At 46.1% G+C, this 27,378-nt stretch overlaps 1 protein-coding gene across 4 annotated transcripts in view; it reads right to left on the minus strand.

Annotated features, from left to right (window-relative positions):
* Positions 1-1,285: 1,285 nt before the first annotated feature.
* Positions 1,286-27,378, minus strand: part of Bdh1 (3-hydroxybutyrate dehydrogenase 1) — a 47,330-nt gene continuing 21,237 nt past the window's right edge. For 3 of the 4 annotated variants that reach the window (XM_040270441.2, XM_005340961.5, XM_013365538.4), the window contains exons 3-7: positions 22,661-22,733; positions 21,761-21,871; positions 11,532-11,673; positions 4,928-5,080; positions 1,286-3,500 (exon numbers count right to left, since the gene is read on the minus strand). In XM_040270441.2, the coding sequence (XP_040126375.2) occupies positions 3,031-3,500; positions 4,928-5,080; positions 11,532-11,673; positions 21,761-21,871; positions 22,661-22,733 (949 nt within the window). In that variant the 3' untranslated portion in view covers positions 1,286-3,030. Of the gene's footprint in view, positions 3,501-4,927; positions 5,081-11,531; positions 11,674-15,831; positions 16,879-21,760; positions 21,872-22,660; positions 22,734-27,378 lie in introns of those variants that run through there. The other variant, XM_040270439.2, reaches the window with a different exon arrangement.

The following is a 27,378-nucleotide window of genomic DNA, read 5'->3' on the forward strand; positions in this document are numbered from 1 at the left end:
TTTTTCTGCAATGTCCTCTCCTCCTTCCTGCACCACCAACTGAGGCTCAAAGTCACACTACGGAGGATGGCAGACAAGATTAGCAGGGGCAAGGACCAGCAGGGGCTGCTAGGTCCTCTTTCTTCACAGATCCTAAGGAGGAAAAATAAGATAATGAATGAATACTTGGTTCCTGGCTGCATCAGTCAGCATGAGCAGTTATAACAAAATGCCAACGACTGGCCTTAAACACAAATTTATTTTCACACACTCTGGAAAGTCTGAGAGGCTTGGAGAGAGAGTCTGTCTTCCTTTTCTTATTAGGCCCCAATTCTTCCTATTGATGGTCCTATTGGATTAGGACTCTACCCTTCCAACTTCATTTGTCCTTAACTACTTCTGAAAAGGCCTAACTCCAAATAGTCACATGTGGGGCTAGGGCTTCAACATATGAATCTGGGAGAGGGGACATGCAATTCAGTCTGGAACGTGGCACAGGGCCTAGTATAGGATAGCTGCTGATTAGTACCTCCTACTTCAGAGATGGGCATATACTTCATGAGGCCCTGGCACGGAGCTGCAGGACTCAGGGCATGGGTCCCCAGTCCTCACTGAGCAGGTGACCTTTGTAAGGTGAGGATATTGGAGATGCAGTTTCTACCAAAGGCAGGGCCTGAGAACATCATTTGTTCCCAGCAGGACTGGACAGTGAGAGTCAGTGGCATCTTGTGGGAAGTCCCCACCCCAATAAGAAGTGGTAGCCCCCTGTGGGCACACAAGCCCTGAGGTTCTAGTTGCTCAGAGACCCTAACCAGCTCAGCTCTCCCAGCTGTGCATGCCACTGTGTGCAATGACGGTGAACAGCACCACTCAGAAGACTTGTTTTGACCTCGTTTTGTCCCAACCCACTGTGATGATAGATGAGTCACTTTCCCTCTTTGGGTCTCAGTTATGTCACTTATGAAATGGGAATAACCTGTTCTGCCCTCCCCACTTATCTCTTGTAAAGGTCAAAACTAGATCCTGCTAGGTTCTAAGCTGCCAGAAGGTGAACGGAAAACAGGAAATTTTAATTAGTACTGAGATTGGAGGGAAGGTACCCTGGACTTTTTAATCACTGGGATACAAATTAAAAACCAGAACAGGCTGTGAGCCAACCCAGCAATCCTGCTTATGACTGAAGACCCTGACAGACAGACGTGGCTTTTCCAGAGTTCTGTTTACTGCTGATCAGGACTCAAAGCATGTGGCCATCCCTACCTCCCTCTAGTTCCCAGGGGTGAAAGCACATGTGTAACTCCAGGCATCAATTCATTTTCCTTTATTAAGCATGAAAACCAATCCTCCCAATATGTACAGTGTGATTTTGAAAGCCTCTGCTGGAGGCCAGCTCGGTGATACAAAAAAAGCATCTCATTGATATGTAAATACAATGGTTATCAAGGGTCCACTCTGGGCTCTGGAGGCCCTGCCTCCCTCCTGCCCCCTAGGCCCTCTCTATCTCACCCTGCAGTCAGGAGCTAAGACAGAGCATCCCTGTTGAAGACAAGGGGACAAAGGCCCACCAGGCCAGCTGAATCTGCTCTTTGTGAGCCACCCTGCCTTGGCACTCTCTGTGCCCATGGCCTGTTCCAGCTGCTAGGAGACTCCTGCTTTCTCCTGGCACCATGCTCCAGGGTCAAGCCAGGCAGCTGCTAAGAGGGCAGGAATACTGTTTCTAAAGGGGCCTTGCTTTTTTTTCCCCCAGGCAATCTCCCAGGTGGGAATCACACACCCTTTGAGAGACCTCAGGCTTGCATGGAAGTTCAGAGTTGGGGCTTAGCTGCAGAGGAGTTGGGCTCCCTCTAGCGGCAGGCCTAGCTCTTCCTGGGAGAGGTGGAAATGCTAGTTTAATTTGATTTTCAAAGTTGGCACTCAGGACCTCCCAGAGGCTTGCAGTCACCTGGAAGATGGTGGTCCCTGTTTGGGTCCAAATATCCAGGTCCTGCTCAATTGTAGGGATGGTAGGCTTCAAACACAAACTTGAGAAGTATAAATATGGCCATAGCGGAAAAACAAGCCATCAATGAACATGTGTGAGTACACATGTGTGAGTGTGTGATTGTGTGTGTGTGTGTGTGTGTGTGTGTGTGTGTGTGTGTACCACACAGACAGACAGGCACCCAGACCACCACTGGAAGAAGGTGCCACAGTACTGGCCTTGGCACTGATGCTCCATCTGCAACCCCAGTCAGTACCAGTCCCACTGCAGGTAAAACCAAGGTTACCAACAAACTTCCCTCAACTATGGAGCACTTCCACACAAGTCTAGACCAAGTCCTCAAAGACAGTGGAGAAATCTCAAATGGAAATCTCCAGAATGATCCACACCCCTGCCATACAGCCTACTGTCAATCACTGGCTGCCCGCTGGTCATATAGCACCATGGATGTGCAAAGAGGTATACAGTGGGCACTTGGTATGCAAAGCTCAGGCGAAGACAGAGGTGCCAGAGGATTCCTGGATAAAGGGATCCAAAGTGGCTCCGGAATGCAAATGGGAAGGGTTTGTACATCTGTGGCAGAAAAACAAAACATGGGCCACTCCTAAGCAATAAAAGGGTTAATTCATGTGTTCTCTCAGAGCTACAGATTATTTGTACAGAAGAAAAAAAAATCCGTCCTTCTTTACTCATGAGGCAGGTTTAAGGATCAAATTTTTTTGAACTGATGTTTTTGGCTTAAAATGTAAAGGAACCTGGATTCTATTCTAGAATAAATCTGTTTTTAATATAAAGACATTTCTCCAAAAATCTTTGTATGAAATAAACTTTAGATAGATACACCATGTTTGCCCTGAGGCTTAGTTAGGGCCCCCCACCCCATCCCATTTGTGAAGGCCTGAGCTACTCACCACATTAACATGTCAGGCTGAGTTATCCCCTCTGGTTAATGCTAAAATGGGGCCTCCTAGGACATGAGATAATCCACAAGTGGTTAATCAAAAGGTGACTATATGTGTTCCCTCCCCCATTCTCTTCCCTCCCTCTAGGGCTCCCCAAAAGGTCACTCTTCAGTGTATATAGATCCTGTCAGAGACAGCACCAGGCAAATGGGTCATGATCTGCATTCGCAGCCACCAATAGTAGTCCATGGGGTGGTAGCGGGTGTAGGGAGAGGTGGCTGTCAGGGCGTGTGTGACAGCATCAATGACGGAGGATGTGTCTGTGGAGCCGCTGTTGCAGTAGGTCTCCATCTTGGCGATCTTCTCATCGAAGTACTTCCTGCCATAGTCCTTGCGGACAACCTCAGGGAGCTCGTCCCACATCTTCTTGGCAATGGCCTGGATGCGCTCGGGGCTATAGAGGCTGGTGGCAGCGATGAAGTTGCCAGGTTCCACCACACTGACCTTCACACCCAGCGGGTACATCTCATAGCGCAGGCAGTCAGAGAAAGCCTCCACCCCAAACTTGGTGATGCAGTATGGGGAGCGGGCGGGGTTGGCCATGCGGCCCAGCATGCTGCTGATGTTGACGACACGGCCTACAGAGAGAGACAACAAACACCTGCTCAGGTGGCACTGCCCTGCGATGCAGAGGCTTGGCTGGAATTGCTTCTGAACCACCCAGGGTCAGGGGACCTTTTCTTTTGGTAGCCAGGGCCAGCTTGGGCCACCCATCAATGTGAGCAACCCTGATCTTCCCTGGCAGCCCAGCTGGGCCAGGCAGGACAGGGAAGGAGAAATGAGCGAGAAGCAGGCCTGCATACCAGGAGGGCACAGCATAATGGACAACACACAACTAACTCAAAATCAGACTGAGCTCAGCCTGGTGATCATACCTTGAGGATAAAAACAATGGCAGAACATGGGAGGTGGGAGAGTGGTGCCCATGTGGATCTGTGTGCTCTCTTTAGGCAAGGGCTGATGCTGGGCAGCCTAAAGCTTCCTCTTTACCCTCACGGAGCTTAAAATTCAGCTCACCCAGTAAGATGTGCAGATAAGTGACTTGCTAAGTATGTGTTGACAACATTTTATGTGCGGCAACACGAAAGATGAATGCAGGTAGATCACCTAGAGCTGAGGCTGGCACTGGTACGGAAAGCCCTGGGGCTTAGAGAGGGTGCTGGGGTGCTCCATTCTCCAACTCCTCACTGGATGGAGCCCAAGATGGTCAAAGAGAAGCAGGCTGGGGCATGGGCAGGGATTCCCATGCTGATGACATGAAGGCAGAGTCTTGGGCACTAGAAAAGTGGTGACTTTGAAAAGTCTCTGCCACAGGCCCAGCCTTGGGGTGACAGGGACCTTCCACATCCCCTCTTAGCCCTGGTAGCACACCCAAAAAGGCTCACACAGTCTGTCCTGGGCATCTTGCGGAAACCTCTTAAGCTCTAAGTCATGGAAGAGTTTGGGTTTCCTTTTAAAACCTATGGCTACCCCTGTGTTCATTCCTGCTGTTGCTGGGGCTTTGGGATAGATCTGTGGGTCTTACCTCAATTGTTTGCTATGCCAGGGAGAAAATCAGAACCAGGGACTCTTGCGTAGTTTGCTTATATTCAGCTATCCAATATGGTTTGGATATTTTGTCTATTTTCCAAATTTCTAATCTTGATTATTACTATTTTTAAATTTAATACTACAACTGTCTCATTTTTTTGCTTTGGTGTAACAACCCACAGAACGGATACACTAACATTTATTTAACTGCATGCTATGATACAATGACGTTTATATGCAGCCTGCGCACAGAGTCCAAGAGTGGCCGGATCCTGCTATACCTGGATACATAGACTGCTGACCTATCACCTGCTCTACTTTTGAAAGCCACATATCCCTGCCTGCCACCATCTGTGGGCCCAGCATGGCCCCAGGAGTCAGGAGCTCAGCCTTGCTAGTATGGACATTGCCTCTGGCAGGATAGGTCTTTCATTATGGCAGGTCCAGGGTCAGGCAGGGGCTATCTTCTACTCACCTTTGGCTCTTCGAAGGAGGGGAAGGAAGGATTTCGTTGTCCGCACCGTGCCCCAGAGGTTTACTTCCGCCACCTCCTTGTAGGTCTCCATGCTGGTGAACTCCACCTCCCCAAATGTCGAGATGCCCGCATTGTTAACCAGCCCCCACATCCCTGGACAGGAAAGGACAGAACTTGGTCACTATGTAGGAAAAGCCTCAGACATCAACCATTACCTTCAGTCCACTCTGCCCCCAACTGTTGTCTCTTTTCCCCATCTTCCTGGCCTCTTTCCCAAAGCTCTCAGGAAACTTCTAGAGTCACCCAAGAAGGACAGGAGTTAGACCAATCTGAAGTCCTGGATGTCTGGAATGACCTTCAGTCTGGAGCATCCAGGCCTCTGGTCACCTCTGCCTGAATCAATCCTCAGAGGCCATTATAACCTAGCCCTGCCAGGGTTCCCTCACCTGTGCCTCACCTCACCTCCACTCTATGCCACTCATTTCATCATCACACCCTGCACCTATTTTTTCCTTCCTGCCTCTGAGCTCTCATTTATATCTTCCCTCTTTCCAGAAGCCAAGGAAACTTGAAAATTTTCCAGACCAAGTGCCCTCTGGAGAACCATCAAGGGGCCCAACCTTCAAGACACAATAAGTTAGGGGCTCAGCCAAGCCATGCTGGGTCAGGCCCAGTGCTCTTGAGACCCTCCTAACAATGACTCCATTCTCATCTTCCTCCTCTGAACCATGACACTGTTGGTTGTTAGATGTCAAGGCCCCATGACTCACTTCACTAATATCCCCTGTGTTTCCCTGTGCTCTTTGCTAGCAGAGACCGTTTCCTTAGCATGAGCGACACCCTGGGGCTAAGAGCATACACACTGTCATGGTGTACTTGGGTTGACTGATTCCTGCAAGTCTAACAAAAGACGGCTGACTTTTGTGAACTTAGAGAATACTGGTCCTAGAGAGTTCTTGTAGTTTATTTAGTCTCCTAACTAATCAGCTAGGGACACTGAGGCCTTGAGGAAAAGGGACAGATGTAAGTTTAATCAGGAAGCTGAGGCAGAGCCGGACCTGAACTGGGGGCTACAGGCATTAGAGAGCCTTGTTTTGAGGACCTTCTTTGGGTTTAGTTTTGGGGGCATAAGGGCTGCCTAGGCTGGGGCCTTAGGACAGAGTCAGGCCCAGACTCTCTGTTGTGGAAATTCTCAGAGCTTGTCTCCTGGGGTTCACTGTCCAGCTGAAAGTCCTGAGTTTTTCCCAAGGCACAGTTTCAGCTCTGAGCTCCCCTGTCCCCTGTGGGAACTGGGCCTGGCCTGGCTTTCTCAGTTCATCAGGGAAATAAGCTTGTATAAATGACAGAGTAATTACTCTCTAGCTGCTTTCCTTCCATAGTCCCCAAATTAAAGCTTCATCTACTGACCTCTGGCGCCTTCTCCTTCAATTATGGAGAATTAAGGACATTTATTAAGAAAAGGAAATTACCAGTTAACAAAGCCTCTATGAGGAGCTATTCCACTCTCCATGGCTGCCTGCCGCTGGGGCCTCCTCTCTCAGCACCCTTCGTGACCTTGACCTCGACCTTGACCTCCTGACCTTGAAGCCTACCTACTGACATAAAAATCATTCCTGCAACCCACAGCTCCCACCTTCTCCCTGTCCCCACCCCTGCCTCTTCCCAGGCCCCAGGAAGATCAGGAAGCCTCTCCCTGCGATTGTGGCCAACACTTGGACCTATTCCTCTCCCTACTACTATGCTGGAAACCATCAGTCTTACACAGATTCAGCTTTTTCCTTGTTCCCTGCTCCTTCCCTTTAAAACTGTACACATAAAGTGCTCAATAAATGTGTGTTGGGTGAATGACTATCTACAATACCATGTCTCTATATCCTAAACAACCTTCTTTAACCCTACAGTCTGCCCTCCTTCCCTCCATGGCCAGGCTTCTATGAACACTCTGCCCTCTGCATCCCCTCTGACACCACTCTGGGTTCCCAGCCCCAGCCCAGTTGACCCTCTCTGGGTCTCCCTTTCTAGTCTCCAGGGGCTAGGTGCTGAGGACCCTGACCCCTAGCCTCCAGTTTCCTCCACCTATCTAGGACATGAGTAATCCTAATGGCTCCTGAATGCTCACTTGTTCCTTTGGCATTAATGACACCCTAGCATCTCTAGCAAGCTCCCTGATACCCCAAAAAAGAGGTGACCTGCAATGTCCAGTCCTTGGCCTACTTCTCCTGAATTATGAGGTAGACTTCTGTACTTTGTGGAATTTTCCAGGGATTTTGTGTTTGATTCATGTGGGACAATATCACCTGACTTTTTCCACCTGAAAATAAAACAATTACATCTGACACTACTATCCAAAGAAGCTTAATTAAACTTGACCTGTGAAAGCATGCTACTCCTTGATTATAGCTCTGCTGACTTGACAAGGGGTAGTAGTTGACCTGGTATCTCTCAGACAATGCTCTAAATAAACTCACAGCATTCCTGCTGGTCTGGGTGACAGCTGTTTTTCTGGAATAGTTCCAACATCATCTCCATGTCCATGGTTCCCACATCCCTTCAGGAGTCAGCCCTCTCCCCGCAACCCCAGCTGCTAGGTCCCACAGATCCCCATCTCACCCTAGCCACCACCAACACATCAAACTCCCAAGCTGCCAAGCCTGCTCCTCCCCTTCGTTAATGGCTTCACTTTCATCTTTGACTACTTCTTCACTTCTCCCCCACCTAAGGAGTCCCTGAGGACTGTTAGTATCAGAATAACAGCCCTGAACTAAGTAAGCACTTTGCTAATCTCACCTGATCAGCTCATTAACTCACCTGATCCTTATAACTGACCTATAAAGTAGATACAACTCTCATATCTGGAGGAGGCAACTGAGGCCTAGGGGGATGAAGCAACTTTCTCAGTGTTACCCAGCTAGCGGCTGGGAAAGATGGGATTTGGATTCAGGACTGTCTGGGGACACAACCCTTATACTTAACCCCATGCCGACATTGTTTTTCTTTGCTGTGTTCATTAGAATCAGTTCTATCTTCTTGTTTCCATCTGTAGTAACTCTTGTACTATAGAGAAGGCTCCTCCCAGGTCTCCCTGTTTTGGTCTCTGTCCTTCATCTCTACATGACCCCTCAGCCAGGCCATCTTCCTCCTATTAGTCACTTCCTGCTCCTAAGGTTCCCAGTTGAGTTCCTACAACTCAGTATACAAGGCCTTTCCCAGCTACCCTCCCGTGTATTCTGCCTCTCTAGATCTGAACATGTCCGGCTCCCCACTCCTCAACCTGAGAACAGCTTTTGTTGAGGTTCTATCTGTGTTCCTGCAGTGGTCGGATCTGGGCATGAGTGTGGGGCAGCTCACAGTGCATCCTGCTTCACAGATGGAGGTGAGACCCACCCAGGTAATGGTTCACACCCAAGCCACACTTCAATTAAGAGGCAAAGCCCAGGGCACTTGCCTGGTATGTGTGAGGCACTGGGTTCTATTCTCAGCACCACATATAAATAAATAAAAAATAATAAAAATAAATAATAAAATTCTATCAACAATTTAAAAAAATTTAAAAAATAAAAAAGAGGCAAAGCCCAGGGTAAATACAGTTTCCGACTCACTTCCAGAATGAGGATGGGGGATAGGGCCCTCCCTGCCGACAGCATAATACCCCCAAAGCCATAAAAGCCCTTGAGAGGTTTTGTCCTGAAGCCACTTGGCTGGTGTCCAACCACAAGTTCATCCTGCCAGCACGCTACCTTCCGCTCCTCAGCACACTACCAAGTATACAGCAAGTACTCAGTAAATGTTTACTGATTGACTAGTAAGTAATGATGCCAAGATCAAACCACACTCACAGGCTGCCCTCTGATCCTTTGGCCCAGCTTTCCCTTAGGATGAGGGTAGGGAGGGTGGTCAGAGGTTCCAGATGTCCAGTCCCTTAGAGTCTTGCCAGGGAAAAAAGGGGCTGGTGGCAGATGGCTGGACCACTCTAATCAAGACAATTCCATTCATCTTAACCTCCAAGGCTGGTTCCCCAGGCTTTGGTAGCAACTGTTCCATGGAGCCAGAGTGACAGACAACAAACTTGCCATCAAAATGTGCCCCAATATCCAGGGGTGGGGAAGGACCCCTCTTCTGAGAAGTTCCTCTCTGGGTAGGATGTGAATCAGAGGTGGCCAGAGCTGGTGGAAAACTCTGGGAGAGCGCCACCTGGAGTTCAGAGCCAGCACTGCCCGAGGAGTGGGGATGGGTGCTGCCTTACTAGGAAAAAGCCAACCAGAGCCAGAAGGGAGGAAGGGGAGTAGAAATGGGGGGGAGGAAGAGAAAGAGGGGAGAGAAAGAAGGAGGCATGCAACCACATATCTGACAGATTTATTTTCTCTTTTGGACCTAAAAGATTTCAGATTCTTTTCCAAAAATTTCAGTATGGGTTAAGGAAGGCTGTGGTGAGTGGTTTATTAAGCCCTCCCCAGAATGCCTCATGTGGAAAAGGCAGGAGGGAAAAGTCTGTGTGTTGGGTGCTGGGTTTAAGCCTAGATGCCAGGGCAGAGGACAGCACCTCCCATTGTGTGGCTAGGGGCGTGGGGGACCCTGCCTTGCTGGGCTAGTCTAACTGGCCAACCCAGTACAGGGAATGGAGGTGGCTCTGCCCCAGTGTCCTGGCCATTCTGTACCAGGTCCCCCCTGGCAATTCCTTTCCATGAGCAATTTAAATCACCACAAGCCTCACAGGCTGCAACTGCTGTGGCTTTATGGCGCTGACTGCAGCTGTTTTCTTGCCTGATGGTTTATGGGGGCAATTTCCCACCTCCTAGCGGGGGCAGAGAGGGTGGAGCAGATTTACCACTGCTGGGGTGAGGCAGGCTCTGCACTCAGGCTGGTAATCATCCCAGTGGGACCCATCCTGCCTTTTCTTAATGGGACAGGAGCGCAGGCTCTGCCTGTTAATTATTAAACAGATGTTCAGTAACTCACAGGCGTCTCCTCAGAGAACAGTGCTCAAAAAAAAGGATGTTGTGGGGGTGGGGGTGGCACTGGGCCTGCTGAGGGGACACCCACGACAAAATACCTGTAAAGCAACAGCTTGTCCACAGACAGCCACACAGCACAGGTGGGATTCTCAGAGATGACAGCATTTCCACCTGACCCACCCGTGCTCAGCACAGAAGGCACAGCACAGGTGCTGGCCATTCCCCTTCCATCCTCCCCATCCGGGGAATGGAGTCACTGCTTAGGAGAGCTGCCTCCAGCCCACTGTGCAGAAAAGCAGAGAGCTAGATGAGACACCCTATTTCTGCCTGGGCTATGAGAACACAAAGGTCAACTGCACGAACTCACTCTTCTGCTCTTCCACAGATGCCCTGAGCTGCCAGCTGAATGATATCCCAGCCATTGCTGCCCTGGTCTGTATGCATGGTGCCCCTTGGAGTTGGTCAGCAGAGCTCTTCCCATCAAGGTCTTCCATGTGGCTTAAATGGAAAACACTTGGGGACACCTGGGTGCTTATGCTACAGGGACTTTCTGCAGTATTTGACCCTGTTGGTTATTGGATCCCCAAAACTTTCTGTTCCTTTAGCTTTGGGGCACTCTATCTAACCTCTCAAACAAACCTGGCCCCTAAATATTCACAGTCCCCAGAAGTCCTCCTGAACATTCCCCCAAGTGTCCCATGGGCACTTCAGTGTCTTCCTGCACCTCAACCTGCTCCTGCAACTGAGGACACACCTCAAACTGCTCCTGCAACTGAGGAATGTAGAACAGAGATCTCTTGCGTCTCCCTCGTCCCATGCCCAAGTCATCAGGCCCCTCCAGTTTTGCCTTCTCAGCACTCCTGAGCCTGATCCCTCCTTTTCCAATGCCCACCACCCTGCCTAGGACTTCTGAACCACATGCCCCTTCAAACCACCCTCCACGTTGCCAATGTGACATTAGAGTGAGTTTCACAAACAGACCCCTCCAGACCATCTCCTCCAGACAACCCCTTTGATAGCTCCTGAGGGTCCTAAGGAGGCAGCCATTCTCTGCTGGCCTAGCACCCAAGGCCCTGCTGACCTCCTTCCCCAGCTTCATTTGCTGTCATCACCTCCACCAGACTCTACCCTGGGACCAGACCACTCACCAGGGCCCAGCATCCTGGGCCACTGCCCACCATTGTCCATGCTCCCTGCTCCTGGACTGGCCTTCTCCACCCTCTGTTACACTGACCCATTCCCACCCAACTCCCAAGACTGGATGCATCCTGGTTTCCTGTGCTATCCTACCTCTCAGTGTGCGGCTCCCTGATGTCATAACCAGTCCCTCTACAGTGTCCTATATGTCCTCAGGGACAGACTGTGCCTGGGTCATCCTGAGTACACAGCCCAGAACCTGGCCTAGAATGGGCATCCAATGAGAACTGACTGAACTGGCCCAAACCAGTGCATGCCCATCCAGCTCTCCTATATTCCCCAAATCGCCTTCTGGCAGGTTTCACACTGCCCTATTGCACAGGTGTGTTGAACTTGATCCACTTCCTACTCTGAGCAGGAGGAAGAGTTTAAACAATAAATAAAGGAGAGTTTGGGCAGGATACCAGCAAATGGAGGAGGACATTTAGGACATGCTCCCTCTGAATGGCCCCTACCTTTCTCAGGGTCCTTCAGGCTTGAGTGGACGGTCTCCACTGCTCTCTCCACCTCCTCATTGTTGCAGACGTTGAGCTGGATGGTTCTCAGCCGGTCACTGTTCAAGCTGTCCAGCTCCTTCACCCCAGCATCCCCCTTGTCCTAGGGAAGAGAGAAAGGCTGCATTCACCTCCCACCTTCCTACCCTGGGGCAGACTTAAAATGAGGACACTGCCAAGGCAGGGGCTGACCGGGGTCCCTGCCAAAGCCTCGGGTTTACTGACAACAACACGTGGTATTCTCTGGAGGTGTGGCCAAGCTGGCCCACCAGCAGGTAGTTCATCACCTGCCCCCCACCACTGGTGATGTCTAAGCATCAAGCTAAGTGCTACAGGGGTACTGTGAGCAGGACAAAGACCTTGCTCCATGGCCACGCTGACAGTTCAGAGACTTGGGTGGGTATTGGACCCTAGCAGTAGAGCACATGCCAGTTGCTACTCTTTTGAGTATGAAAGCCCAGAGTTGCCAGATGCTCAGATTTTTAAGCTAGTAATTGGTATTATGCCTAATTTTTTAATGTTTGGACAAATTATTCACCTTGGAGGGAAAAAAAATTATGTGGGCCTAAGCATGTCCCCAAGTCATGTATGACAGAGGCTGCCAGTTTGCTGTCTTTGACCAGAAGGGCCCATTAAGCCCCACGTGGTAAGAGGCCAGAGCCAGGTTCCAGTTCCAGTTTCGTCAGTAACCAGGCTCTGTGCCCTCAGGTGTGTCCCTAATAGAGACTCAGTTTTTCTGGCTGTAAAATAAGAACAGTGATTAGATTAATAAAATAAGGAAAGAAATCTTAAAGCAACCTGCTAAACTATAAAGCACCACACAAATTCAAGTTTTATTAAGCATGAGAAAAACTGTCACTCATTTGGCAAACATTTCTCAGGCTTCTGTCATATTCTGGCACTGCGAGAAGCGAGAGACATGAAGATAAATTAACTGTGTCCCTGTCCTTGGAGTCACGTTCTGGAGAAGGAGACAGATGAGCAGGCTGACAGATGTGCTGGCTGTAGGGATCCTGTTGGAGGTGGGCAGAAGCACAGAGGGAGGGCAGTAGGGACACCTTCCAAAGGCAACAACATCTGAGGACATGAACAAGAGGGGGCTCATGGGAATGGAGCCCTTCAGGAAGAGGTAAGAGGACCCACCGTGAGCCATCTGTTGTAGTCAGTGCAGAGACAGAAGGAAGTGGGGGATGGAGGGCTGGAGAGGTGGACAGGGTCTTCATGGGAGCACTGGGCAGCTGCTTCAAAGGTTTTCTTTCTTTTAGTACTAGGAAGTGAACCTGGGGGTGCTTAACCACTGAGCTACATCCCCAGACCTTTTTTACATTTTATTTTGAGACACGGTCTCACTAAGTTGCTAAGGCTGGCTTTGAATTTACAATCCTCCTGCCTCAGCCTCCCAAACCACTGGGATTACAGGTATGCACCACCTACAGGGTTTTAATAAAAGTAGGATCATTTGCTGAGTGTGTATGGTGCCAAACACCACACTAAACACCTGATATGCCTTCTCCCATTAGCCCTCACGTCACAAGGTGGCTTTGTGACATTTGTGGCTTGTGACATTTCATCCTATGCGCGGGCATGCTTTTTTTCAGAATAGGGATGACCTATACTTGATGTGAAAACTAATCTTCACCAATCATAACTTAATTGGCAGTGATTTTTCTGAGTGGTGCATGGAATAATGATGCCCCTTACAGGAGGACCAGAGTAGATGCCAGAGAATGAAGTGAGAGGAGAAGTGCCTGTTCCCTGGCCCAGGGCTTGCTGGGGCACTGAAGCAAACATCCCAGACCACAGCACAGCAGGAAGGCCAGGATGGTCAGCACATCAGGGTTGGAAAGTTCTCAGACTGAATCTTGTAAGTAGTTTGTACCACGCAGGCCCTACCCTGGGCTGGGGAATCCATATCATGCAATTTCAAAAGGAGGGAGGAGAAAATAGTGGAGGAACCATATCGCGGAGCCAAAGGTGCTGGAGATGAATACTCTGAATTAGGGGGACATGATTAAAGATGCCCTGCCCTATGCATTCCCAGAGAACATAACCAGGGCCAAGAATTAAGTTCAACTCAAAATGAGGGGTGAGTTTCTCAGTCCAGAGATGGCATGGACTGCCAGGAGGAGTTTAGGCAATGAGGCTGGAGAGAGAAGACGATGGTGTGGGGGTCAGGTTGATCTCCCTCTGACATCACCTCTTCCAGCCCTAAACTATCGTCATCTCACAGCCTGGTTTTCATCTCAAGCCTCCCTAGCGAAAAAGCAAAGTGTCAGGACTCATGAGTCTCTGCCCAGGCCTGGAGCCTGGAAGACCCGTTACACCCAGTCCCCTCTACACAGAGCAGCCAAGCTGGAGGCTTGGTAGGCCTAAGGCTCAGGCCAAAATCCCCCGGATGAGTCAATCTCCTTGCCCCCAAGATGGCAGGTATCTGATCTTTAGGGCAGGAGCCCTTGTGCTGTCACTCTCTCACCGGGCTCTACCAGAAAAGAACTTCCGGAATGACATCTCCAAGACCAGGGAGCCAGGAGCAGTGTCCACAGACACCTCTTTTCAATGGATGGCATAACAGACACCAGGAAAACATAAATCCTGCTTAGCATAGTCACCCATGTGGTGGCCCCACAGATGCCCCTCAGAGCAGAGCCCATGAGGTCCTCTGACAAGGGGTCGCTGGCATCTATGGAGAGAGTCAACCTTGATGCATGAGAGGTATCTGAGTTGCCTTCCTCCTCTGGGGACTTTGTTAAACCTGTTGCCATTGCTCAGCCCTTCTAGACCCCTACACCAGATCTCTCCTCATACCTCAAACCAACATCGTGACGATGTCCCTGCAGTCCCCAGGGGAAGACCCTAAGTCCAAGTCAGCCTAATTCAATCTGGCCGTTTGCCTAGAAAGGGCTTTCTCTGAGAGGAAATAAAGGGTTAATCCCACTGCTCACCACTTCGGGTTCAGCATGTGGGCTACCTCCCCACCCTCCCCAGGAACCCTCACCTGCTCCTGAGCAGCCTACTGCTACTCCTGTCAGACATGCCAAAGGGCCAGAGACTGCGCGACCTTGCCCTAGCCTCCCAAGCCACCTGCTGCTTCTGGCTACAGATGATGGCAGCCGGTCCACTTAAGGACCCACCTGTACTCAAGCCAAGGTCTCACTGTTCAGCCACGGAACTCCCTGGTTCTCCTCAACAGGCCTCCAGAGTCTGCTGGACTGTGTCTTGATGTCCAGAAACAAGCTCTGGTCCTGCCAGGTGGTGCTGGTGTACTTGGTTTACTGATCAATCCACTTCTTCCTCTCTATTCCTTCAGCCTCACCTGTCAGCTATTTTCTTCCACCCCAGGATGAAATTTCAGGTAAGTCTTAAGAGTTTTTCTACTCATTCACAGATACAGGCAAGCACTTTGTTTTGGTGGAGTCCAGCTCAGTCCACAAATCAAATAACTCCAGTCCAGCCCAACCCTGTGTGGACACCCAAACTCCCAACTTGTATCCTACTCGAAGCTAACCCCTCACTAGGCCAGAAAGAGTATGGGAGGCCAAAGGTTCTTTTTCCCTCTTTTTCCCCACTTGCTAGCTCCTCCTCTCCTATTCCCTTCTCTCTAACCCTCCCAAGGTTAGGCATAGGGGCCGCCAATGATCTACTGTTGCTGCCCTGACCTGGCAGACACCCAAGAGCTGGCTCTTCCTCCCTGGGGCACTTCTGAGGATTCTGCAGAGATCCCAACTAACTCTGGAGACCTCTGACTATCATCCTATGGTCAAGAGAATGCCTCTTCCAGCTAGGCATCTTCTTCCTCATCCCTGGGCCTCAGGACAGACCTTCCCAATGGTCTTCCTGGGCAAGTGCCCTAAAGATAACTCCAGTCACCTCTCCCATTGTCCACCAGGCCCAGACAGCTGTGTCCTGCAGGGCAGAAGGACAGCCCTTTCCTTATGCAGCTGTGGGCTCTGTTCACAGATGAGCCACTCCAGCCTTATTCCCAGGCCTTTAGACTTCTTTGGGTGAACATCAGCATCACACTCTAGACTCCAGGGCACAAGTGGTAGCTTTCCTGGAAGTTCTCTTGAAGCCCACTGCCCTTCACTTGAGACCAGAGTGGGGACAGCTCACAAGCCTTCCCACTCTCTAGCCTCTCAAACCACTGAGTGAGGGGTTCATCCTGGTAGAGCAGAGTCAGTCCCTCAGCACACAGGATCAGGCAGTCTCACACTCCAGGCAGGGTATAAGGACATGTGGCATATGTCATAGGTGAGCATCTTACCACAAGTATTGGAACCTGCAGAGAGAGGAGCTGGCCAGGCACTGAAACATTTCCAAGATGGGCAGGAGGATCCAACGAAGAAAATGAGAAGAACCCAGAGGACATAAAGTCTAGAAGCAAAGTGTTATAAGCAAGAGTGGCTAATCTGGTCCAAAGCTGCTGCTGGGTGAATGTGGTCAGATAAAATGTCATTGCACTTAGCAAAATGGAGGCCACAGGCATCCTTGATAAGGTCTGGGTCAGAGACATGTGGGGCCCTCCTGGCTGGGTTTTGCCTTCTTTTCCCAGCTCATCTCTCCTTCCTCCATGTGGGCATTGGGTACCAAGGCACCTCAAACAATGGTGGTACCTGGACATTCCATCTCCACTCACTTCATAGGACTTGTCTTTCCAGATGGTGATGAAACATTGCCTCTCATCAAGCCTTGATGTGTATAGAAGATCTGCTCCCTGCACCCCCTCACCTCCTGCTGTTCCTGTCTCATCTCTGCACCAGCCACAGTGGCCTCAAATACACCGGGCTCCCTTCCTCTGGGGCCTGGGGATTAGCTGTCCCCTAGATATATGCAGCCTTTGCTCCCTCATCCCTTCTGGCAAGGGAGTGCCAAGGCACCTTCTTGGTGAGGCCTTGTGTCCTTCTACCACACTCATGCTCTGCCTTCTTCCTGCTTTATTTTTCTCCATAGTTCTGGTCATCCCAAAGAAAAGCAACTTACTATTTACCTCATTCCTTGTCTACATTCCTGACATAGAATGTCAACTCCACAAGGGCATAAACTTTTCCCTGAATTGTATGCAGTATGTCCAACAGAGAAAATTGTCTGCTCATTGTAAGTGCTCAACAACAATTTGTTGAATAAATAAAGAGAAGATAGGGCAAAACCTAATGCAGGTGGATTGAGAGAAAATGGGATGTGTGTGTGTATAAATATGTGAAAATATCAAGTATAAACAACCCTAAAGGGGAATGGAGAAACAGGATGTAGTATGTATAGGCTACAGTGGTGTATAGTGTGAGTGTGTGTGTGTGTGTGTGTGTGTGTGTGTGTGTATGCTGAAATGATCAAGGATCTCTCTCTCTCTCTCTCTCTCTCTCTCTCTCTCACACACACACACACACACACACACACACACACACACATAGTGTTGGAGATGAAACCCAGAGCCTCAAGCATACCAAGTACAAGCTCTACCACTAAGCTATGTCCTTAGCCACTCTGATTTGCCTAACTTGTGATATGCCAGGTAGAAGTAGTCATAGGTAGGTAGACTCCAACAGACCCAACCTAGCAATAATCTTGTGTGTTACTTGTGGGTACCATCACCAAATCATAGAATCATAGCTACAGGAATGGAAGGGCCTAAGATCATGAAGGGCTTAAGATCATTAGGAAATTGAGGGCCAGGGAAGGGAAGTGTTTGCTCAATCTCTGGGTCAGTGTTTGCTCAATCCCCTTGAAGGTCCTCCTTCTGCAGCACACAGCAGCACATAGCAGCCTTTGCCCTGTGCTGTGGAGTCAAGCTGTGATCCTGTGTCACTAGACAAACCAGCACGATGGCACAGGTGCTAAACAGAGGACAAGGGACTTTAAAGGCACCAAATGATTTTGTGGCATCACAGCTCCTGCCAGGACTGCAGAGGCAGGTCCACATTGTGCAGAGAATCCAGGTCCAAGCATGCCACACCCATCATCTCAAGCAGGTTCTTCAATGCACTGAGGGAGGAAACACGGGGAGAGCCATTGGAGGAGTCAATCTAAAGCCTTCCCAACTAGTTCTTCTTCATCTACAATTTTTTTTCCTAAGAATTGCCAATAAAAAAAGCCAGTAATCCCAGTGGCTCAGGAGGCTGAGGCAAGAGATCACAGGTTCAAATCCAAGAGATCACAGGTTCTCACTCCAACTAGTAAGTCCCTAAGCACTTAGCAAGACCCTGTCTCAAAATAAAAGTATAAAAAAGGGCTGGGAATGTGGTTAAGAGCTCCTGGCTTCAATCCCTGGTACAAAAAAAAAAAAGCATTGTCAACAAAAGCATGTAAAGATATACATGAAAGGCTACTCACTGACACTTTCTTGTGGTGGTGATGGTTCTGGGGATTGAATCCTTGGCCTTGCACATGATAGGCAAGCGCTCTACCACAGAGCTCTATCCCCAGCTGAGGCTTTGTTTTTAATAGCAAAAGTCACAGATGATGTTCACTTAAGTTACTCTGGGGCAACAGATTGGGAAGACTTATTCTTGTATGTCATTCCTTTCCATATTGTTTGAATTTGTTATGAATATATTGTATTATGTTTATAATTCAAAATTAGTAAAGATTCAAAAGACAAACCCTTCACTGATCTGAAACAATGTTCAAAGGATGGCAATGTGAATTGCTTTATTATTTGTTCTTATTTATTTTATTGAATATTTACATTGAACAGAGATAATATTTTATTGTTTTTTGTGGTACTAGGGATTGGACCCAGGAGTGCTCTACCACTGATCTACATGCCCAGCCCTTTATATTTATTTATTTATTTTGAGACAGAATCTCAATAAATTGCCAAGGCAAGCCTCAAACTTTTGATCCTCTTGTATCAGCCTTCTGAGTTGCTGGGATTATAGATGTGTGCCCAGCAAGAGAGATCATCTTTATAAAAATATTAAAGCTAGAATGAAAAATTATTTGGGCTGGAGATGTAGCTCAGTGGTAGAATACTTGCCGCCTAGCATATTCTTGGCCCTAGATTCAATCCTGGCATGCATGAATGCGTGCATGTGCATAAACACACACAAATCATTCCCTAGGGCTATAGTTTAAATCTTGAACATTCCCCAAAGGCCTATGTGTTGAAGGCTTGGTCTCAGGGTAACAATGTTGAGAAGTGGTAGAATTTTTAGAGGGCAGGACGTAGTGAGATGTCATGCCTTTGAAGGAAATTATGATTCCCTTCCCCTTTATCTGTGCTTCCTAGACATGAGGTGACCAGTTCTGCTCCACCACATACTCCCACCATGATGTGCTGCCTCACAGCCCCAAAACAATAGGTTCCACCAATCATGGACTGGAACTTCCAAAACTGTGAGCCAAAAAGAATCTTTTCCCTTTATAAGTTGATTACCTCTGGTGTTTTATTATAGTGACAGAAAGCTGACTAACATCTGGATTTCTAGTTTTCAAAATAGAAAATGTCTCACCCACTGAGCAGAGACAGTAAGTTATCCCAAACACCCATTCTTCCTTTCTATAGCAGGGTACATTTATCTTAGAATACCTACTCCATTCAACAGCCTCTCTCACAGCCAGGTAAGGTTGTGTGACTAATTTCTGTCCAACAGAATAAGAGCACAGGTGATATATATGTACAGTGTCTACATTCTGCCCTTGAAGAACAGGAGTGGGGCACTCAAAAAAGATATACATATCAAAACTATACTGAAATACAGTTCTCATTTGTCAGATTGGCAAAATTCTAAAGCACAAATGTAAGCTGTTGTAACATTGTGTGGAAATAGGCGCTGACTTACAGTACTGATAGTAATATAAAATTATATAAGCCCTACAAAATTTGGTATCTTTTAAAAATGTCAACATATTTTATTTACCTTCTAACCTAAGGGCAATCTCATTCCTAGAAGTTTACCCTAAAGATAAACCCCCAACAATATAAAACTACATATGTACAAGGTTATTCATTGTGGCATTATTTGTAATTGCAAAATAGAGAAAACAACCTAAGTGTGCCTCCATAAGAGACTAGTGGAGTAAATTATAATCCATCCACATAATGCAGTACTGTGAAGACCCTAAAAAAGTGAAGAAGAGCTCTGTGAAGTCACACAGTGGGACTTCCAATATGTATTGTTAGGTTAAAAAAAAAGAGCACAAAAGATCTAGGCACTATGCAAACATTCCAATTTGTGTAAGAAGAGGGTAATGAAAGAATGCGGTAGAAAAGATAATGAGACAAGTAACTTCTCTAGTTACCTGGGGGTTTTTTGTTGTTTTGTTTTTGTATTTTTTTGTATAGTTTTGACTTTATGGTTAATGTTTCACATATTCAAAAATTGAATTAAGTTAGGGCTGGGGTTGTGGCTCAGTGATACAGTGCTCATCTAGCACCCATCTAGCACTGGGTTCGATCTTCAGCACCACATAAAAACAAATAAATAAAATAAAGTTATTGTGTTCAACTACAACTAAAAAATATTTTTTAAAAACTGAATTAAGCCAACCAGAATGGGGGAAAACAAAATACAAATAAAAAAGTGAACCACGCTGTGTTTTAAATTAATAATACAATGATAAAGAAAAAACAAAAATTAATCCAACTAACGTTTAAACACATTACTTTGTATACCTTCAATTAGTAACCAAAAACACTCTAGAGAAACCTATATAAATAGACATAGTTTGTATATATGTATATGATTAGATATGACATCTTTGAGCTCTGTTAGAAAAACAAGGAGCAGCAATGCCCTGTGCTTCTTAGCAATGAGCACACCTAATCCCCAGATTGTGGTGTGTAAAAGGAACCAGGAACAAACACATGTCTACACAGAGACACGTATGTGAATGTTCATAGAAACATTGTTCAAAATGACCAAAAATCTAAATATCTTAATCCAAATATTCATCAACTACTGAATGGAAGTTTTAAAAGTGCAGCATATCCATATGGTAGAGTATTTTTCAGCAATAAAAAGGAATGAACTACTGATACGTGTTATGACATGGACGAATCTCAAAAATATTATGCTAAATAAAAGAAGCCTGGTGTAAGACTATGGATTATATAATTGTGTGTATGTAAAATGTCCAGAAAAAACAAATCTAAAGAGATAATAATGGTAACCTGAGGGCTTGAGGTAGATGTGGATTTAACTATAAATGGTCAAGAGGGAAAATATTAAATGAGGGACATGCTTTAAAACTAGATTGCACAAGAGGCTGAGTCAGGAGGATCGCAAGTTCAAAGGTAGCCGCAGCAACTTAGCAAGGATCTAAGCAACTTAGTGAGACCCTGTCTCAAAATAAAATATAAAAAGGGCTGAGGATGTGGCTCAGTGTTAAGTATCCCTGGTTCAATCCCCAGTACCCCACCCAAAAAAAAAACTGGATTGCAGGGGAAATGGGGACTGAAATGGACTAAATCAAATTCCATGAATGTATGATTTTTGTCTAAAATGAAACCAACTATTATATATAACTATAGTGCTCAAAAAAACAAAACTAGATTGTAACGATAGTTAAACTAATCTCTACATCAGGGGAACAGTCCCTTAATTACTTTTGTAGCCTCATGTCCCAGTGCTTCCCTTTATACACCCTAAATCTCTCTTGATGTCCCAAAGGAGCTTCACGGTTCCAAGACTTTGCTTGGGTTAGTCCTTCTGTCTGACAGGTCATTCTTCCCAGTTTCCACTGATGAAAGCATTATTTATTCTCCACAGCCCAGGACAAATGTAACCTCCTCTATGCCAGAATCAGTCCCTTCCTTCTCTGTACTCTCTTGAACATTCTTGCACGTCCCTGAGAATGCTCTTCACTCTAATTCTTCAGCTGTGACTATGCATGGTGTCCTCTCACCACCAGACAGTGAGTTCCTTAGGGCAGAGACCACGTCTTATTCTTTTACTGCATCTAGCAAAGTGTCAGGCACATCATTAACACTTGGCAAATAAATAAATGAAGGAATGGATGGATGGATGGATGGATGGATGGATGGATGGATGGATGGATGGACGGAGAGATGGCTGGCTGGCTGGCTGAATGGATGGATGGAAAAGCTATGAAGAACAATGAGAAGTCAGAAGGAAAAGGTACAGGTTATTTTAAGGAACAGAGGAACCAGTGGTTAGAAAAGCAATTAAAAAAAAAAAGCTACAAAGAGTAACTACATATAAAGAATAAAGGTGAAGAAAATGGTCTTCTCTTACCTTTAACAAACAGCCAGCAAATACAAGGAAGCCTTTCGAATGCAGATGCTTGGCCAAGGAGAACCCAAATCCAGAGTCACAGCCTGTGATCAGGACAGCTTTGCTACCAACCTATTTTAGAAGGTCAGACCCCAAATTAGGAATGCAGGGTCCCAAGGCAGAGTGACCAGGTCCCCTACCCTCTGGATCGTAACAGTTAGTGCTGAGTAGCCCAGGCCTGGCCCTCCACTCTTGGCTGGGCTATCTGGAGAAACAGTAAACTACAACATGTACTGCAAAAACCTGGAGTCAGAATCAGGAGACCTGGTTCCACCCAGACTCTGCCGCCAACTATCAAGGCTGCTTGGGGAAATGACCTCTGATTTCAGGATCTCAGTTCCCTCAGTTACAATCACTATTATCATCATTGTCATCATCTTCATCATCAGAACTCTGCTTCTCAAGTGCAATACTGACTGTGTGAAAGGCTCAGTGTCCTTCTTATCTCACAATTACCCACATAGAAAGCATGATTACTGCACCCTGTTGCCAGTGAGAAAAAAAGACATGTTTTTCAATGACCTATGTAGTTAGCTAGAATGGAAACCAGGGCAGAGAGATTTCAGAGTCTACCTCTTAAGCCCCAACCTGCTGGGTCGGGGGGAGTTCTGGCTCCCCAGCAGGTCTCCATGACATCTCCCTGGCTGAGAGGGGCGGGAGTACCTCATCACAGCTCCCTGCAGGTCTGGGAGTGTTGGTCTCACTACCGATGTGGGGCTTAAGGGTAAGGATAAATGAGAAAGTGGTTCCCAGTATCCTAACATACTAAGACCCTACTGTGAGGATGGCTCAGGGGCTGGGGTCCAGAAGGAAGGGCTCTGACCATCTGGCTGTTTCCCAGGGAATTGGACTTCCACTCACCGGGTCCACCTCACTGGCGTAAGTCCGGCGCCTGATACAGGTGAAGGAGGTAGAGCAAAACAACAGTGTGCGTCTGCAAGGAAAAAAAAATCATGAGCATGAGGCTAAGCTCCCACCCTAGACCTCATTCCTGCAGCAGAAGTAACTAGGATATGCTCAGCCAGCCTAGCCTAAAGCCCCATGGATTATCTCCCCACTCCAGGCTCTGGGGACAACTTGCTGGTACAGCTGAGGGAGAAGCCCTGTTTCCACCAGGTGGCTAGGCTGGTAGAGAGTGAGTCAGCATTTGCAGTAGCCACTGTAACTATTGTACAGGAAAAGTCATCCTGAGAATAAAGCCAACCCGGAAGCACTTTTGCTGGGAGGCCCTGCCAAAACCTGACTGTCTGGTGTCCCACTCCAGTAAAGTTCTACTTCCTGCTTTTCAAGGTGACACAGACAGGCAGTGTTTCAGACCAATTCAAGTGTGAAATGTTCTTTCAGAGATATATCTTTGTTAAAGCCTTCTACAAATTCAGTGTCTGCTGAATTTAATGCTGCTTCTTCATAGTTATTTTAATTAACCCTTTTATTTTAAAATAATTGTAAATTCATATGCAGTTAAGAAATAATACAGGGTGTAACTTGACATTGTATACAATCACAAGAATGGGAAATTATACTCCATGTACATATAGTATATCAAAATACACTCCACTGTCATGTGTAATTATGAAAAAGAAATAAAAAATTATTTCATGTAATAAAAAGAAAGAAAGGAAGAAAAAAAGAAAGAAAACAGGAAGATGTTAGGCACCTTTTGCCCAATTTCCCTTAATGATAACATCTTGCAAAACTATACTAAAAGTCAGGGTGTCATAGTGCACCCTTGTAATCCCAGTGACTCAAAAGGCTGAGGCAGGAGGATTGCAAGTTTGAGACCAGCCTGCACAACTTGGTGAGACCCTGTCTCAAAATAAAAAATTTTTTAAAAGGGCCGGAAATATAACTCAGTGGTAGAGTGTCTCTGGATTCAATCCCCAATATTACAAACCAAACAACTAATCATACAACAATATCACAACCAAGATATAGACATTGAAATAGTAAAAATACAGAACAATTCCAACACCACTACTACATGGTTCCTGTGACCCTATTAGAGCCACTCCTACTCCTTCCCACCCTACCCTCCTCAACCACTAATCTGTTCTCTACAATTTTGTCATTTTAAGAATGTTATACTAACAGCAGAAAACAGTAAGTCATCTTTGGGGTTTGGCTTTTTTCATTCAACTAATTCTCTGGAGATCCATGCAGATTGTTGTATATATGGAGCTTTCTCTTTTTATTGCTAAGTAGTGTTCTGTGGCTTGAGCATTTGTTTGACTATTTACCTACTGAAGGACTTCTGGGTTGTTTCCAGTTTGGAGTTATTATGAATAAAATTGCTATGAACATTCTAAGACAGGTTTTTGTACAAACATTACGTTTTTTATTTCTCTTGGATAAATGCCCAGGAGTACAATTTTTCAGTCATGTGATAGTTGTATGTTCAGTTTTTAAAGAAACTGCTCAATTGTTTATAGCTACAGAGTGGCTGGAGCACACATATGACATTCCCAGTAGAAATGTAGTAACCCATATCCTTGCCAGCATTTATAGTGCCACTAATTTTTGTTTTAGCCATGCTGAAACCTGTGTAATGATGATTTCACTGTGGTTTTAATTTGCATTTCTTTAATAGCTAATGATGTGGAACATCTCTGTGTTCATTTGCCATCTGTCTTGGTTTGGGCAACTGAAACAAAATATCAGTTTGGGCTGCTCAAACAACAAAGTGGCTTATAAAGTAGCAAACATTTTTCATAGTTCTGGTGGTCAGAAAGACCAAGATCAAAGTATCAGCAGACTATATCTTGTAAGAGCCCATTTCCTAGGTACACTGATGACTTTTTCACTATAACTTCACATGGCAGAAGGGGAGGTCTTAGACCTCTTTTAGAAGGACACTAATGCCATGCCAAGGGTTCCACGTCCATGATCTAGTCACCTCCAAAGGCCCTGACTCCTAATACCAACAGCTGGGGGATAAGAGTTTGAACATATGAATCTAGGTAGAATACAAACACGAAGACCACAGCACCACCTGCATGCCCTCTCTTCATGTGTTCTGTCTATATTTTAAATGGATTATTTAGCATTTTGCTATTGAATCTTGAGAATCATTAAGATGTTCTAGATACCTTGGCTACATATGTGATATACAAATGTTTTCTTCTAGTCTGTAACTTGTTATTTGATCCTGTTACGAGGATAACAGGATCAAATACAGGAAAAAACTGTTTCTCTTCCTTTTTCTTTTTCCTTTTTTAAAATTTTTTATTTTTTTATTTTTTGTGGAGGGATTGAACTCTGGGGTGCTTTTTACCACTGAGCTAAACCCCCAGTCCTTTTTTATTTTGAGACAGGATGTCACTAACCTGTTGAGGCTGGCCTTGAACTTGCAATCTTCCTGCCTCAGCCTCCCAAGTCGCTGGGATTACTGGCCTGTGCCATTGCACCTGCCTACTATTTCATTTTGGTAGTCTGATTGATTAACTTTGCCTTTTATGGGTCTTGCAGGACTTGGCCTAATTCTAGAACCCGAAGATTTTCTTCCATGTTTTTTCCTAAAACTTTTATTGTTTTATGTTTTGCATTTTAGTCCATGATCCATTTTGAGTTTATTCTCATGAGACTTAGGGTCAAAGGACAGTTTTTGCCTATGAATTTCCAGTGGCCCCTGCATCATGTTTTGAAAAATGTTATCTTTCCTCCATTGAATCACTTTTGAACTTTTGTCAAAAACCAGTTGAATATATTTGTATGGGTCTACTTCTGGATTATCTGTTCTGTGCTCCTACCTTATTTTTTTTTTGAAAGTTGTTCTAGAATTCCATTTCTTTTGCTTTCCATATCAGTGATAGAATAATCTTGTTTTTATCTACAAAAAAAGTGTGACTGGGATTTTGATAGAAATGGTGCTAAACCTGTATAATCAATTGGACAGAAATGACATCCTCACTTTGTTGAAGATGCCTCTGAATACTCTATTTATTTAAGTCTTTGACTTCTTTCATCAGTGTTGTGTAGTTTTTAGCAAACTCTGGGAATGTTTTTGTTTTATTTATACCTAAGTACTTCTCTCTGTTGTTTGCAATGCTGGGGATTTAAGCCAGGGCTTCACACATAGGCAAGTGCTATACCACTGAGCTTTAAACTGCAGACACACATTGCCCCCACCCCTGCTTTTTTTGAGTAATCATAAATGGTATTGTTTTAAATTTTGGTATCCACATGTTTGTTGCTAGTATATACAAATACAACTGATTTCTTTTTTGGAGGCAGGTACCAGGGATTGAACTCAGGAGCATTCAATTACTGAGCCACATACCCAGCCCTATTTTGTATTTTATTTAGAGATAGGCTGTCACTGAGTTACTTAGCATCTTGTTTTTGCTGAGTCTGACTTTGAACTGGCAATCCTCCTGCCTCAGCCTCCCAAGCCACTGGGATTAGAGGTGTGAGCCACTGCACCTGGCACAAATATAATTGATTTTTGTGTTATCTTGTATGTTATAACCTCACCAAACTCACTTATTAGTTCTGAGAGTTTGTTTGCCTTTGTGTGTGTGTGGGGGGTAGATTCCTTGGAATTTCCTATGTAAATAATTATGTAATATGCAAATAGGGACATTTTTATTTCTTCTTTTCTGATCTGTATGACTTTATTTCTGTTTTTTGTCTTATTGCCCTGGCTGGAACTTGAACACTCTGTTGGACAAGTGGTGAGAATAAACGTCTCCACCTCAGGGCAAAGTGTGGATCTTAGCTGCACGTCTATTGTAAATGCTTTTTACTGTAGTCAGGGAGTTCCTGTTTATTTTTCTGAGCATTTGCATCATAAGTGATTGATAATTTTGCTTTTGCTTCATTGATAGATAGGATCAGGCCATTTTTCTTCTTTAGTTCACTAATTTGATTTTCAAATAATGAGTTTTTCTGACATCCCTGGAACAAACACATTTGCTCATGGTTTATAATTCTTTCTAAACAATGCTGAATTCTATTTGCTCATATTTTAAGGATTTTTTTTTTACACCTATATTCATGAGGAATTTGGGTCTGTAGCCTTCTTTAATCTTTTTATTGGTACTGTGTTTGGTTTTGGAATCAGGATATACCAGTTGCATAGAATGAGCTGGGGGTTAGTTCTGGGTGGAGGTGAGAGTTCTGGCTCCCCAACCAGGCCTCCACTGATACCTCCCTGGCCAGGTAGAGTCACAGTGTCCTGTTTCTGCTTCCAGAGTTTACAGGAGAGTGTGTCTCATCACTGAGAGTGACGGAGAACGTCCTACCCTCCACAAGACCTCCTCCGACACTCCCCTTCCTGCAGAGCAAAACAGAGGTGCCTATTCCTGCTGAGTGGGCATGGTGGTCCTGGTCCCTCCTTGGTTTTCTTTGACGCTGCCCCTAGTTGGGGGTTGGGGTCCCTCTCCACAGCCTGGTGAGGTGGAAGTCTAGGCTCCCCACTGACCTTTGCTGGAGAGAAACGGGTGAGGCCACAGTGTTTGACTGGAATAGAGCCATCATTGACTAACAGTTTTGTGTCTTGCTAGGCTGGTTCCTTGGCTAGAGAGAGAGCAAGCTTTTGTTGGGTCTTTTTGTGTCTGAGCTCATTAGTGTTTCAGGGCTGC

This window comes from Ictidomys tridecemlineatus, chromosome 3 (assembly GCF_052094955.1).
Source record: "Ictidomys tridecemlineatus isolate mIctTri1 chromosome 3, mIctTri1.hap1, whole genome shotgun sequence".
Lineage (NCBI taxonomy): Eukaryota > Metazoa > Chordata > Mammalia > Rodentia > Sciuridae > Ictidomys > Ictidomys tridecemlineatus.